Source organism: Telopea speciosissima, chromosome 7, assembly GCF_018873765.1.
Source record: "Telopea speciosissima isolate NSW1024214 ecotype Mountain lineage chromosome 7, Tspe_v1, whole genome shotgun sequence".
In the NCBI taxonomy this organism is placed as follows: Eukaryota; Viridiplantae; Streptophyta; class Magnoliopsida; order Proteales; family Proteaceae; genus Telopea; species Telopea speciosissima.
The window spans coordinates 5,398,077-5,413,680 of record NC_057922.1 but is presented as its reverse complement, the minus strand read 5'-3'; the positions used below and the strand labels follow the sequence as shown (position 1 = coordinate 5,413,680).

General features: G+C 37.9%; 1 protein-coding gene across 1 annotated transcript; it reads right to left on the bottom strand.

Moving 5' to 3' along the window:
• Positions 1-5,962: 5,962 nt before the first annotated feature.
• LOC122669840 (small GTPase LIP1-like) lies at positions 5,963-14,314 on the bottom strand. The gene is made up of 7 exons (XM_043866710.1): positions 13,762-14,314; positions 12,487-12,578; positions 12,250-12,391; positions 11,123-11,427; positions 8,359-8,412; positions 8,139-8,269; positions 5,963-6,403 (listed from the first exon to the last, which is right to left on the bottom strand). Exons 1-7 carry the CDS (start codon positions 13,850-13,852, stop codon positions 6,211-6,213), a joined length of 1,008 nt encoding a protein of 335 aa, XP_043722645.1. The 5' UTR covers positions 13,853-14,314; the 3' UTR covers positions 5,963-6,210.
• Between the last annotated feature and the right edge of the window lie 1,290 nt (positions 14,315-15,604).

The window sequence follows — 15,604 nt, the reverse complement described above, 5'->3', positions numbered from 1 at the left end:
ATTTGGAGTAATTTGTCAACTTGGAACTTCTACTCTATTAGAATCTTCAAATCTGTCAAGCAAAACAGGCAAGAAGGCCAAGAACATATACAATAATAAATAAAGAGAAAAAATCTTTAAAGGGAAAAAGAACGATATCTGGGCAAGTGTGTCCACAAAAACGCCAAGAACGTCTCGATATCTCCCAACCATACATACTATTTCTAGTCGTTGTATCGTCCTCACCTGCTTCTTCCACTTCTTGTCATCTCTTTTCTCTTTGAGACCATGATTACCTCAAGTTCATACTCAAGGTTTTAAAACACCGAATCGGCTTGATTTCAGCCGATTTAGATCCGATTAGACCTATTCAATTCCGATTCAAGAATCAAATCAGTGACCGATTCCATCCCCAATTTTTGAAACCATGTTCATATGAAAAGAGCTGACAAGAAGATGGAAGAAGCAAGAACGATTGAGGAAAATGGGAACCGTGGGGGCCATGTTTTTGAGGAACTGGAATCGGATTGGTCAATTGCCTAGAGATGTAAATTGATATTTAAAAATTCGTATTTGATCCACGTTCCTATCCGTTTAGGAGAATCTAAATCTGTCTGAATCTAATCAGATACGAATATGATAATCTCCCTATTCGATCGATTATTATCCGATTCGCTTAGCAATTCAACGGTAATAAAATATCTGAAATATATCTCTATGTCCATCTATTCTTTTAAATTACCTTATTGGATTTTGTTATCTTATTTTTATAATTCTATAAGTTAAGATAATGTGATTTTTTTTCTATATTTTCTATTGGTTTATATATATTGTTTTATATGATGTGATACATGGAATCACATATCTATGTGAGAAAATCAAAGACTAAAAATAGTAGAAGAAGGGTAGTTATTGAACTCTCAAGTCTCAACCCTAATCTTTATCATAAAAACGGTAAAGATGCCAACGGATAGTCGAAAATTCGTATTTGATTCGCGTTCATATCCATGTAGGAGAATCTGTATTCAAGAAATACTATCCGAAAACTATCCGAATCCATCCAAAAACCAATAGGATATTATCCGAATCTGTCTGAATATAAACAGATACGAATATGATAATGCCACTATCCGACCGCCGAATTCCGTTTACATCTCTTCACTTGCCCAATGCAGATTTAGATGAATTCATTTTCTTCATCTTTTCATTTCGATGAGACCGATTCCAAGGCCGATTCCACTTCTACCTCAAAATGGTTTGGAATCGGTTGGATCGGATCAATTCAAGCTGATTCTGATCCAACTCGGAATCAGTACAAACCAATTCGATCTCCAATTCCTCCTAAGATTTTATAACACTGACACTTGGAACGTAACAGATATGGATAGTACATAGACCCACAATGGACACGCGTCATCTTCGTGGGCCCAATTTGCTATACATGAGCCACGTGTCATTTAAAAAGAAAGGAAAAAAAGTTAACCGGGATCCGGGACTCGTCACTCTCTTCAATTTGCTGGAACGGAAAGGAAAATAGGAAGAAAATGGAGAAAGGAAGCGAAAGAGAAGAGAGAGAGGAGAGCTGCAAGAGCAGCCGTGAATCTTCTCCAATTCCAAAGCCTAGTAAACCTAACAACCCTCGTAGAACCGTCAAGACCAAAGTTCCAGAGGTTGAAATCCACCTCTTCCGAAGGGGTAATGGCCCCATCGACATCTTCAAATCCAGCCTGGGAGGTTGGGATCAGAACCAGTTGGAGGTTTCGGACATTCTCGAAAAATATGGTTTCAAATCGATCTTCGCCTTCAATTCTGAATCGGGAAGAGGGTTTCCTATCCGTTTCAATCCTCGAAATGGGAGATCCCTGCTCTCTTATGTAGATGGATCCGTCATCTTCATTGATGGAGAGCCAAAGGTACTCTTTTCCCTAATTACTTACTTTCTTTTTCGTCAAACAATGTCTCTATTGTTGCATATTTAATTCCCTACGAATTAGAAGCTTGCTACTTAGCTTTGCATAAGAAGCCCTTTTGGTTTGGTTAAATAAGTTTAGGGAGGTTAATTTCTATGTTTGAATAATGATACATTCTTTCTCAATCTGTTTGCTTTTGCTAAATCCATTTGTGGGCAGGAAATGTCAACATTTACCAAACTGAGATCTATAACCTGCATAAGAACGAGATAATGTAAATAGAATTTTGTCTGCTTGATCAATCATAGACTCACATAGTTTAGGAATGGCTAATCTTGGTGGAATATTAACTTCTTTATGGGAGATTGATTAGAACCTAGGAATTACGGTTATGTCATTTAAAATTTTTTTCTTGTGATTTGGAAAACTGCAAATGTTGCACCTACAATCTTTGATAATGGGCTGCCACTCTGGGTGCCTGTGTGTTTGCAGGTACCGGATATGGGGTTAGGTTGAGTTAGGATTAGCATTACTGAAATTGCATCCAATTCGCTCCAATCTGATCCACTGTAAAATTGTTAAGCAACCCACCAACCTTGATCATTTGTCAAATGGAAACAATTGATCTTACGGGCCATTGTCACTGCTAACATTGATACAGCACCTTCTTAAAATATCAAAATACTTGGTTTTTGTTTCTTATGTGGTTAGATAGTCTGAGGCCATAGGGATATGAGCACATTCTATATTCTCCTGGGAGCGCAATACAACAGAGAGTTGTATGCTGCGTTCAGGAAGGATGAATTGCTCCCAAAAAATCCTAAAATAAATAGGTCAATGTTTAGTTTGGTAGTGACTCCTGTTACTGACCAAGATAGGATGATCGGGTTCATTTCCAAAGTGAAAGAAAAAATGAAATCGTTAAGGAAACTTTCTTGAATAGGGCAAGGCTTACGTTCTGCCTTCTTCCCCCAAGGAGCACTCCTGTTTCTTTGTTTAGTTTGGGGGTGGAATTTGTGGCGTTGAGTGTTGGATCCTCTATGGCCCCCTTCTTCCCCCAAGGAGCGCTCCCATATGCATCCAAGCAAATTGCAGGTTTTCTTGGATGTGTTGTGATATTCTTTTCTTTGTGTTTTTTAGTGAAGACATCTTTAATTAATTGTTGTAAAACTAAATTATGTATTATGCTTCAATCAATCCCATTTTGAATATTCATCCATGTTTCCTTGATATGGTGTTTGTCACTATCATGATCTCCTTGATTATTGTAAAAGACTTAAGTTATAAAAGTTATTTCTGGAGTATGTTGAAGTAATTTTGCATTTTTTTTTTCATGCAAATGAAGTGAATCTCTGGCTTATTCATAGTCACTGATTACAGGACTCAGTTGTCAAGCCTAAAATGAAGACCTTGATAGGGTTAGCGTTACTGATACTATTATTAGCAATCCTTTTCAAGGAAACTCCAGAATGGATCAAGAGATATAACTTTGTAGGTTGGAACATCCCTCCATGGGTTCTGGCTTGTGCTGCTATAGTTTTCATTCGACTGAGGAGAAGATGAAAAGATGTCATCTGGACTTCGCAGGGACCTGTTTTGTTATTGTTGACATTGGGACAGCGATACATGGATAAATGTTGTAGCATGAGAAGCTTCAGATTAAAACTTTAGGGTAATCGGTCAATTGTTAGTCTGTTTTCTAGCCCTTCTTTGTGTTCTTTGTATACAGCACTGAATTCTGAAATAATGAGGACAGACACTGAAACAACAAAATAATAAGAAACTAATCTTACTGATCATGATATCATATTAGATGTCTAATTCTCAGTAGCCTCCAATCCACTGATACTCAAATGAATCGTCGAAAAATGGAGAGAGAGAGAGAGAGAGAGAGAGAAGAAAATAGAGAATCAACAACAAAAGCATAAGTTGCCAGAATAAAAGGATGGGAGAAGCTGCTAGTTGCCCGTCACCATTATCGAGAAATGGGATGAAAGGGTGGGGGGAGCTAGCTAAGACTAGTGTCGAGCTTGCAGTCGCTCTTTGAACTTGTTCATCTAATTCTGCTGGTCTAGGAGTAGCTCCCCTTCTTCGGGAGCCTATCTCTTTGGATTAGGTCCGTGTCCACCAGCCTGAGCTCCAACTTTGCTTGCTTCGCAGTATTGTGTGAAGGGGTTTAGCGCACAGTGCAGTATATGGACGGTGAGCAGTCTTAGAAGGCTTCTCAAAAGCCCATGTAAGAAGCTGAACCTCTCGGTTTACGAATCAGTCAAACGATCACACGTGCCAAACCAAACAATGTTTCAAAAGCATTTGAATTAGCATTAGTAGACGTAGAAAAAGGAATTTGGATCCTCTACTGCCGAGCTGCTCGGTAGGATCGTGCTGTCTTGACATGGGGCTACGTGCAATATCTGCGTTATTCTTGTCCAAACGCCTTGCCCGAATGGGGGTAAGATGATAATTACACGTAACCCCGTGTCTGAGCAGCACGGTCTTATCAGGCAACTCGACAATAGAGGATCTGGATCCGGACACAAATAAGGGTGGAACCCACGGATAAGGGGTAGGGTGATCATTTCACCCCTATTTGAGTATGATAGGAGGGAGGGAGGTGGGGCAGGTTGTAGGAGAGGAGCCGGACGCCCTGTATTCTACGGCTTTTGCTATCGCTTTAAATTTCCGTACTTTCCATAGGAAAAGTGTGCCTCCCCACCCCCCTCAAAGCGACTCTCGAGACAAGCTCTAGCTCTTGGCAGCGCCATTGCATTGCAAACAGCCTTGGGTTGCGCAGCGTGGGATGTGCATTAGTTGAGCTGAGATGGGGGCCCTTCAATTTTTCACAGTGAGGGTAAGGTATTAAGGTGGATTGAAACGTTTTCCTAGATTGGGAAGGTCAGGTTTCTGTTCGTTGTGCTTGACTTGCTATTTTATTTTTTGGTTTTCCCGACAAAGAGAAAAAAATGAAATATTCGGTTTAGGCCTATCAAGTGAGGTCTTTGGAATCTTACTCACACTTTTGATAAATGACCGTTTCAAACCAACCTAAGGGCATTTTTGGTCCTATGCTTGGCTTGGATTTAAAAAACGTTGGTTTAAACCTTACTACATTGGGTTTCAATCCTTGCTCCAACCAGTGGTTCAATGAGTTTGGAGCAATCATCTTAAACTGGCATTTCAAAGAAGAAAAGAAAAAGTGGGTCATTGCTTTCAAAAAAATTAAAAAACTAAAAAAAAGAAAAGAAAGGGATTTTGACCACTATGAGATCAGCTCCATGTATATTGAGTATGATGATTCTTCAGTCTTCACATACGTGTTTTGGATTAAAAAAAAAAATATGTGACGTTACAAACCAAGATGAAAGAGTAGAGCTGCAAACAGGTAATAGGCTACATTTCGCTGCAAAGCAATTAAAAGAAAAGGATGTGCAATTTTCAAATCTAAATTACTATTTTTTTTGTAAATGAACAACTTAAATTTCTTACCATATTTAGTAATGATACATTATAAATATATAGATGCAAAGTAAAGTAAAATTTCATAACCATAAATGGATTAATTTAAAGTTAGTGATATAGTAACATTGGGTAATAATTACAATAGTTTTTCTTTTTAAGTTTGAAAATTTCACTTCCCTTCCCTTTAATTCTCCTTACAATCAAACAAAGCCTGCATAACTTGACCCTAAAAGAGGATCTAGGATTAGGAGATAAAAAGTAAAGGTTCTTTACCTGTATGGATCGAGTGAGCCTCACAATCTTATAGTTTGAGATTTCCCAACTCGAGATCTGAAATTTCAAGAGTTCAATCCCACAATGTATGTCCTGAGTTTTGTGGGTAAAGTTGAGCCTTGGCATGAAGGAATAAAATGGCTGCCAAATTTTTCTTTGCTTTTTTTTTTTCCTTCGTCCTTTTAACAACACTGCAACTCTTCAAAAGCATAGTTCAATCTGCATTTCTGAAGGAAGTTCAATTGTTGCCTACTGAGACATTCTTTCAAGGTCAAATTTGAATCAAGTACTTTTCATGTACTTTATTTTGATATGAGAATTGAACAAAAGAAATTTGTTTCCCAAAAAATGGCTTTTCACTTTCAGCTTGAATAAATCAATCATTATACATTCAACCAAACTATATGCAGGAACACCTCCCCCATACCCCCCCCCCTCCAATGGAACAGTGCAAAAAATAACAAACAAATGAGGCAAGTTACAAGCATAAGGCAGAAGAGAAGAATTAAACCTGCACAATATATTCATATCTGTTTCCTTTCAATGTTGCCAGACAAGCTTCACTTGAATCTTGTGTTTCAGAGAGAAATCAGACATTGATATCCATTCGCTTGGATCTTGTGTTGCCAACTTCTGGGGATTCATTAAGCATAAATCTTGGGAGGTTGTAATTCTCAGCCACGGACACTGGCTGTTGAGGATAAAGTGTGGGAGGTGGCGTGAGGTTGCGTTGAGCCGGAAGGGGAGGCTGTGCATTGTATTTGTACGGGTCACCGCTCAAACTGCAGTCAATGGCAATGACATTTAATTTAAACCACTTTTCAGGAGAGAACAAAAGATAAGTGCAATGGCATTAGCATTTAGATGAGTTAGGAATGAACCCTATGGAAGAAAAATTGAATACCAATTTCTCCCTATAAGCTGCAATTAATTAAATGCAAGCAGTTAGCAACTAATCCATGATATCCTTGAAAACTTTTAGTAATTTATTTTCAAATTTAAAATATTTAACAATAGTAATTACTTTAAAAAGACAAATGGCACATACGTGATGGATTCTGCCGCACATATTTCTGCATGGGTATTTACTTAAAGTACTTTCTTTTTTGACGAGTTAAAACTTAAAGCACTTGTTAGGTATAATTACATTGGGTAAAAAATAGTTATTCTATTGGTATAAATATTTAAAAAAAGAAAAAAAGGAAACATAGAGAATCTTATTGGGAAGAGCAAGTTACCACACAACAGAGAGCCCTTCTATAAGTTAAAATTTTTTTTTTTCATACTCTCTTAAACCTTTGTTTCCTCACTTTTTTTTTTTTTTTGGTAGAAAGGGAATTTATTCAGAGCAAGAACCCAAGGCTTCACTTGCACACAAATTGTGAAGCTGAGGAGTGGAAAAGTGCCAATTTGTCATCTCGGTGAGAGACAAGGCTTCCTTAGCCAGGAAATGGGCTATACAGTTAGCCTCCCTGGGGACATAGATGAAGTCACACTAAGAAAATTTACTGGCAAGATACAAAATATCATGGATGATTGGATCCACTTCAAAAGGCGTCAAGGATTAACAAGAAAAAAAGGTATTCTTCTTTTATTATTTCGTGGCATATCAATGAAAATTTATTTCACACCATTTTCAATGTTCCATGATCTTCAAGAAACATTGATCCAACATCTTTGACATGTGAATTTTTCCTTCTCGGTGAAGAAAAACTTTATTAAGGGGAATCAAAAACCCAAAAAGAAGTTAACAGAAAGGCTTTACCTTTACTGCCCAAGACCACTTACAAAGTTCAGATAACAAAAAGATTCCTCCAGTAGCATGTATTTCTTCAGTCTGTATGTCTACATTTTTCACAAATTGAAGCCTAAAATAACCAGCCTAGTTCCATACTCCCATAAAATCAATGCCCCAGTTCCCTCCTTTATAGGATCCACTAGTAGAGCAGCATTTGGAAAAAGCCCAATTTGCTACCAGGTGGGCTATAGACTGATGATCTCCATCAGCACATAATCTTGTGTGTTTCCTTAGGCAAGAGCTACAATACACAAGCAGGCCTTGAAAGCTCTCTCCATACTTCATACGAAGATGGGCAGTGAATCCGAAGTTGTGCAGCAGATTCAGCATCACTTGGACAAAAGTTACCATAAATTCAGAATGTTGAATGTTGGTGCTACATGGTTCCACCTAAGACCAACATTTATTTCCCAGTAAAGTGGAGCTAGTTTTCTAACTGTAATTTGTCCCACAACAGTTATATAGATAGCCATCTTAAGAACAGTCATACAGCTCAGCAATTGCAAGATTATTGATGATATGACAAAACGTAATATTCATAATGCTATAGAAATAAAATATTCACAAGAAGCAAAAATAGGACCACAAGGAAATTAAGGAGGTGCCACAGAAATAAAATATTGTTCATGTTATCAGTCAGTTTTTTTAGGATAATGGAAATGCAATTAGAAGGAAAAGAAAAATTATTTTTGCAAAAATAGTTTAAGCCGTAAGCAGACCTCATATTCTGGCTGAAGTGATCATCATCACTCGAAATTTCTCCTGAACGGTGGTAGGGTCTCTGAACTGGCATAGTGGACCATGGACTTGATGCAGGTAAGTCATCTGAAAAGTATCTTCTTCTGATCAACTGAAATGATTGATACAATTAAAGTTAGACTTGGGGATCACTCAACAAGCACACAGTTATGACAAGCAAAGGCAAGGCCAAGCATGTACCATACGGAAAAACTTCATCAGGGCTTCCTTGTCATATCTCGCTTCTTTGGCAGCCTACAGATGTCAAGCAGAAATTAGCAATCATATATACTACCAACTAAATCAGAAACAATAGAATTAAAAATTTAATAAATTGTGATATATCAACTTATAACTTCACAAATATAAGTGAAAAATCAGTTCCTCATATACAGATCTATCCATTTGCACTTGAGAAGAAAGGCTTAAGAGTTCCATCAGAATTAATCATGCAGTAGTCCCAGCTCAGCTGAAGCATAGACCTAACTTTCACTTTTGTTTTCTAATTAAAGAATGCTAGTTAAGGTCATTTACAGTAACCCACTAACCCAATGATTTATAGCATAGAAATAACTTATAAGGTAATATAATTTGTTGAATCATATCCTTTGATGAGGTAATCTTCTTTAAAGGCATAGAACACATCCGTTTGCCAGCTTGAATCTTCTCTTGTTAAATTGATCCATCGCAAGTAATCTATCCAAGGAACATGCTTTAGAGATCATTTTGCACAGTTGCTGCTGAACACCAAATCTTAGATCCGTCCATGTTATCTATCATACAACTGGAAAGAAGACTACAATATCACCTCACCGTGAATTCTCGCTGTCCAATAGCTGTCACCTAAAAGAGGAAACACCCCCCACCCCCAAAAAAAAAAAAACAAAAAGAAAAAACCCGTTTGCCCCCTCAAAACACTGTCAACTGAAACATTTTCCACAACATTAATTGATTTAAACAGAAACCTATTATATAAAACTAAACGCCTTTCTCCAGAAAGCCTGGTTCTATCTCCATTCCCCATCCTAAAAGCTTTCCAGGAAATGGAATCCAATTGTTCTTCCAAACACCAATCTCAAGATTCCTACAATCTAATCCCACACCTCCCATAACCCACCCATGTATATGGGTGAACTGTGAACACCTGCTTCCATGGGCATAGAGCCTCATTACTAATTTCCACAACATTTCAGCGAGGAGTGTCTTTTTTTTTTTTTTTTCCTTTCTTTTGGTGAGACATAATACTTAAACCACCCAATGTCTTTGGCCTGCATACCTTTTTTTTTTTTTTAAAATTCCTTTTTCCAGATGAACTACATTCTTCAATTGCACCCATGATCCACCCCATCACATAAAAACTCCAAAAAAAATTCTTCCATATTCCTAGACATGGAAACCAGAACTAGCACGATAGAAACAAGATATACAGAGATACTAATAAGGATGTTGTTCATAAAAGTTAACCTTCCACGGTTCCACCTAATGAGAAATACCTCCCCCTTCCAACTAGCTGATCTTTTCCATCCTTCCACAAGCTGGACCCCAAATGGAAGAGACCCTTGGATTTGCCCTCAAGTAGACCCCAAGTATGTAAACTGAATCTCCCCTAAAAAATCCATATAACCCCTCCCTGCTTTAAAACTTCTCCATCAATATTTCCCATTCCAATAATCAAAATTTCATAATATTAACTCCAAGAACAGAAGCCCCCAGCGAAGCCAACTGAGCAATATTGGAACCCAAAATACCAAATTTTCATCAGCATACTGCAAGTAAGAGATCGATGGAGAATTTGGACCACCCCCCACAGCCCCACCCCTTGTATCATCCCCATCTGCTATCCCCATTACCGGAATTCCACTTCAAACCTCACCCAGAAATCAAAAAAGAGAAGCAGAAACAGAGAATCTCCTTGTCCAATCCCCTCAGTATATCTGAATTCCTTCCTACTGCTCAATTGATCACAATTGAAAAGCAGCAGTTAGGAAGCATACTCAACTCATTTTCTCTGTTTCACACTGAACCCCACTTCACCATCATCACTTTGCCGAACGATTCCACTCCACATGGGCATATGCTTTCCCAAATCAATTTTAAATTAGACACCCTACCGCTTCCCTAAGACATGATCCATCATCCAACGGCTGCCAAAGTTCAACACCCTATCCAGCATATGAGGATCTCAGTCCAAAGTAGAGGAAACTGCACATCTAATCAATGTTCCACTTGCCAGAGCTATTATCATTCCCCTCAGGATTCAGATAAATGTGTGAAGTAATGGAAGAAACTGTCTAAACATACATAAAAAAATTTGTTTAAAAACCAAAAAGAAGCTGGGCGGAAAAGGAAGTTGCTCTGTGCTTCTTGTGCTAAAGGTGAAACTGTTTTAGAGCCATACGTCCTTAAAAAACTGACTAATTTTTCTCCTTTGATATTCTTACTACCAACTCAAACTCAAAACCATGCTCAAAATTAGTAGAGTTGACTAAGCCAAGATTTTCAAATTGAACCAAGGTACGACTCTAGCTATGAGAAAAAATCAGAAACCATGGCTCAAATATAACATGCATAAAGTGAGAAATCAGAATCACCCAAATGAACAGATGAGCATTCTTATCGAGCACCTCTAGATTCTCTTTTTCTGCTAAGTAATGAATTTATTAAAAATATAATGGCAAAACTATAATCATGCAGACAACAGGGTGGCCCTCCACTAAACACCAGCAACACCCAAGCAATTGATGAGAACCCAAACGTAGCAGGTCCACATTATGGCTATTGGATATGGGAACTAATATACATTGAAATCCAAGTCTAACCTCCATTTCACTAACTCATAAGCTAGGAAGTTAATGTAGGACTCCAATGAAAGTGAGAAACATGATTCATCATCAACACCAACAAGCACTTATAAGCCACAAGGCTGGTAAGATTTGAAAATATTTAATAAAATAAATTTACTTACAGCAAAAAGGCCCCCACTGCCAGGAAAGCTCTCTGTCAGAGGAAGTTCTTCACTTGATGGAAGCAAGCCCTGCTTCTCAACCCACTGGCGAGCAACATCAACAAGATTGCCACTGCTTACTCTATTTCTTTCCTTTGCAGCAATATCTGCTTTGTTACCAACAACAATGTATGGGACAGGAAGGCCACCAGGCCCACCAGATCCTAGAGGAGCTGAGAATGTTCCAGTTGCTGAAATTTCCGCTGCCCACTTCTGCAAGCTTGTTTTTGTCCTCCTTTGAGAGAGATCATAAACAAAAATAACACCTGAAGAAATCAAGCAAAAAGGAAGTGTATTTATAAAATTAAGAGCATCAAATGATCAAACGTGGACCAACTTGGAAATAGGGATTAAACAGAAAAAAAAACTACTCAAGTTGGGAAGCAACAGCAGAGCAGTCTTTCCCTTGCATGTCATGTACAAGAAATACTTTGTTTTGGGGGAAGGGGGTGGGGGAAGAGGTTAAATCCACCATTAAATGGCTCCATCAGGAAGATCCTATTGTATCCAGAAACCATACCTAGCACCCATAACCTTCTAGAATGTCCACCATATTTCAATTTGTCATCTAAATCAACACATCAGTTATCTACCTGACCTGGTTTGGAACAGGATATCTCTAAATCAGTGCCCTATGAATGTACTCCACCCAACCTACACCTCAGGCCTCAGCAGGAAACACATCTCACATACTTGAATTAGGAATTTGACTTCCAGTCTCAATTAAAAGTATTGCCCAAACAAAATGTGCAATTCACCATATGGTCTTATGGAATTATGTAAACAGTAGCAAAAGATTGATGAAGGGTGTCATCACTCTGTGATTGGTCACCAGTTCTTTCCTTAATAGATGCTAAGATTTCAACAAGGTTCTAAATCTCGGTTTTGAGGCCGGTTTCGGCTAGGCCTGAAACCGAGACAACTTGGAGATTTCGGTCAGTTTCAACCGAGAGTTAGTTTCATGGGTTTCAAAGAACTATTGAAATAAGATTACAGAAACCATTCTGCAATTATACTTTCTTTGTTGGATCATCCAACTGCAAATAAGATAAGATTAGCAATTGAAAATCATTGAGCCCAGTCTTCACCATTGATTTGTGAATAGAAAAGTGAGCGGCAGTCTTTGTATCGCTCATGTCCTGACACATCCCATAGTTCAACAAAGAAATCCCTCTCCGCATCACCTTTAATGCTATTAGAAGAGCTGCTGGGACTTCCATAAGTGGTATGCTGGATAACAGAAGATTTGAGAAGCTTAGTTAAAGTTCTAAGTCTGGCCATAACTCCTAATAGCCTTAGAGAAGATAATTGATATCAACAGTCACCTTCACACCAACTGAACATCCAATTGTTTGAGGAGGGCGACTGATGGAAGAACCTTTTACGATTAGATGAACAAGTGAAGTCTTCCCCACACCTGCCAGCAGATTGAAGATGGAAACCAATTCAAATGCTAGACAAATAATGCAGCTACAAAATCAGCACAAAAGCCACAATGAAATAAGAAATGGCAATGGCCCAAATCAGTAATTTAGTTAAAAGTTCACATCACTTCAAAGGAAAAATCAGACAAGGATGGGAGGACAAGAAAAGGCCATTCTCCAGACATGTACCATATGTTTAAGGTTAAGACGCATGCAGTGATATAGAAAATACTATTTTAGTGCATCCAAACCTTTGAGATGCACTATCACAAAGGTTGATCCAGTCTATTGCCAAAAAAAAATGATCCATCTTTATGCATATATCGAGTAGACTAAGAAAAGAATGCTACCTTTCCACTCTGAATCTGATTTAGGACTCATACCACTCTGCTTCAGTCAATTATAACATTGGTGCCGGCCCAAGAAACCCAAACCCTAAGAGAATTAGGCTAAAATTGGGGAAGCAAGATAAGAGCTAGTGCAGGACAGATTTGGAAGAAAATTAATCTCTTAATAGGCTGCTCAGTTGGCCTTAGTTCAATGAGTCACCAAACAATCTCAGAAATTGTCTGAGATTTCAAGGGTACAATTACATCAATCCAGACAAAACAGGGGAGCCTGCTGGTTGGGTATGGAATTGGGACTGAAAATAGGGTTTTATTTTATTTTTTTTTTTTTTTTTTGGGGTGGGTGGATTTCACATTATTTATAGCATGTTTCATCCCAATGTCATCAAAATGCTTCCATTATGCTTTACTAATGTGTACTAATTGCACTTTCAATTATCATAATTACTTTGGTTTTGTTATTCAATCTTTTGTTCTGATGAACTTCGATCAATCCGGGGAAAAAAAAACGATTTACTCATTTTTTTCAAGCGAAATTCATAAAACTACAGTACCCTCAAAAAGTACTGATATCAGACTCATACTGAGACCACAGTTAGACCAGCTAATCTAGAAGTCTTGAGCCGACAAGTTCTATCAAGACAAAGCATAATTTAGACCCTGATAGTTCACCAACAAGAAAACATAGAAGACAAATGAAGAAAATTTAAGGAAAACGAGAAAACAAAGAAGACGACACTTCTAAGAATCAATCCAAAATTCATAACAAATGAAGAAAGTTTGAGGAAAAGGAGAAAAATGAAAAGAACCAAAGTCTATAGCTACACACCTGAATCTCCAACGATAAGCACTCGAACCTGCCCGCAAAGAGGGCCGCCATTCGGCTCCTTATTTTCCTTTTCACGGTCCCTCCAAAACATATTTTCGAGGAATGAACTCAGTCAAACTCGCCTTTCCCAGTGAGAGCAGAAAAGAAGACCCAAGTTCCTTACCAAGTATTTTATAAATCAAGTCCCCTCAAACATACGCAAGCTCCTTGTAGAGCACTGGATTATCGAGATTAGTATGCTAAATCCTAGTCTACCGTCCATATCAAGCGAAACCCAGGCCAAGATCCAATCTAAAACTGAAGAAGCAAATTATTTTACACATTTCATCCCGTGAAAGTTTAAAATTTTTTCAAAAGCTACTCAATTTCTCGATTCATGCAGACAAACTCAAGATCTATAGAGAAATAGGAAGGGATCTCCGCAAGAACGAATCTTCACTTCACAGATCGTAAATTTCCGTCAAAAATACCAACTGCTACTTAGGTTTACCGGCAAATTCGAAGGCGATACGATGAAATGTAAAATCTCTGAACAATGACTGATCAGATGCAGTCCGTGCCTATATGATCTGTTTATATGTGAAAGTAGACGCAGAGATAGCAGAAGCTAAAGAATTTGACACCGACGAAGTGAGTTGAAATGGAGGAGAGAGGTGGAGGTCAAGAGGATAAACTAAAAACAGTATATCGTTATGTTCTTGATTTCTTGGTAAGGAAACGAGTCGACTCGTTCGCGACGAACGGGACGGGGAATGACCAATGATATTAATATAGTAAGAATCAAAATGTGAAAAATACGCCATTAACACTTTTCCGGGTTCTTTTACATTTTTTTTTTTTTTTTTAAGGGTGGGGGTGTGGTTGTTTTGAGTTCATTGCACATATGTTCACATGCACATACAGATCATGGCTTCTTATTACGTGAGAGGGGTATAAAAAAATCTGCACGAGGGCAACGTGGTAATCTTATTTTCAAATATTTATTACATGTAAGATTATCAATTCCAATCTCGAATTGATAAATCATTTAAAAATATATATATAAATCATAAATAAGCAATTTGATTATGATTTTAAAATCAAATAATTGGTATACTTTCGATTTTATGGAGAAACAATCGTATGCAAATCAATAAATTGACTAAATCATTAAACAAATTGATCCGATTAGAAATACAAGGGAAAAGTGTAAGGCATGCTACCTTTCAATGTATGATACCATTTTATCGTATCTCATTGGTGCAGTCTTTTATGCCGTTTCAGGGATGGAGAATGAGAGAATAACCAAAAGTGTGAGAGACAGAGAGGCCAAGAGCTGCTCCTCCAGCTAGACCACCTCTAACTGGTAAATTAAACCCTCGCTCTTTTATGTGCTTGTGTCTCTTTGCTAGAATCTTCATATTTTTCAGCACCAAATCCTCTGTCTATGAGAGGGAGGTGTCGTAGAATTGCAAACTAGGAAGAAGTTGGAAAGGGGGAACCAATAAAAAACTGATCAAGTCAAATCAATTATGATTATTTAGAAAATTAAGATCGATTACTAATCAATCCGATTTTGGTTTGTGTCCATTACATCTCGAATCAAATTGAAACTAAACTAATAAACCAAAACCAAACCAATAAATGTCTGGACTGGGCTACGAGCAACAACTACTTGACTGGAGGTGTCTCTTGGCATGGTGGTGGCTGCTAGTGTAATAGAGCACTGGCCTTGTCAAAGGGAAGGTCATTGTTTCGACACCCACCCCCCCCAAAAAAAAAAAAAAAAAAAATCCCTGGCCGCCAATGTCTAGTGTCCTATGCTCTCAATAAGATCTGACCAAAAAAAACTACTTGGCTTAAA

Coding starts and splice junctions, on each gene's coding strand:
- LOC122669840 (XM_043866710.1), bottom strand. CDS start 13,852: ATGTTTTGGAGGGACCGTGAAAAGGAAAATAAGGAGCCGAATGGCGGC. Junction 12,392..12,486: donor GATGTTCAGTTGGTGTGAAG/GTGACTGTTGAT, acceptor TCTGTTATCCAG/CATACCACTTATGGAAGTCC. Junction 8,413..11,122: donor GCAGTGGGGGCCTTTTTGCT/GTAAGTAAATTT, acceptor TGACATCTGTAG/GCTGCCAAAGAAGCGAGATA.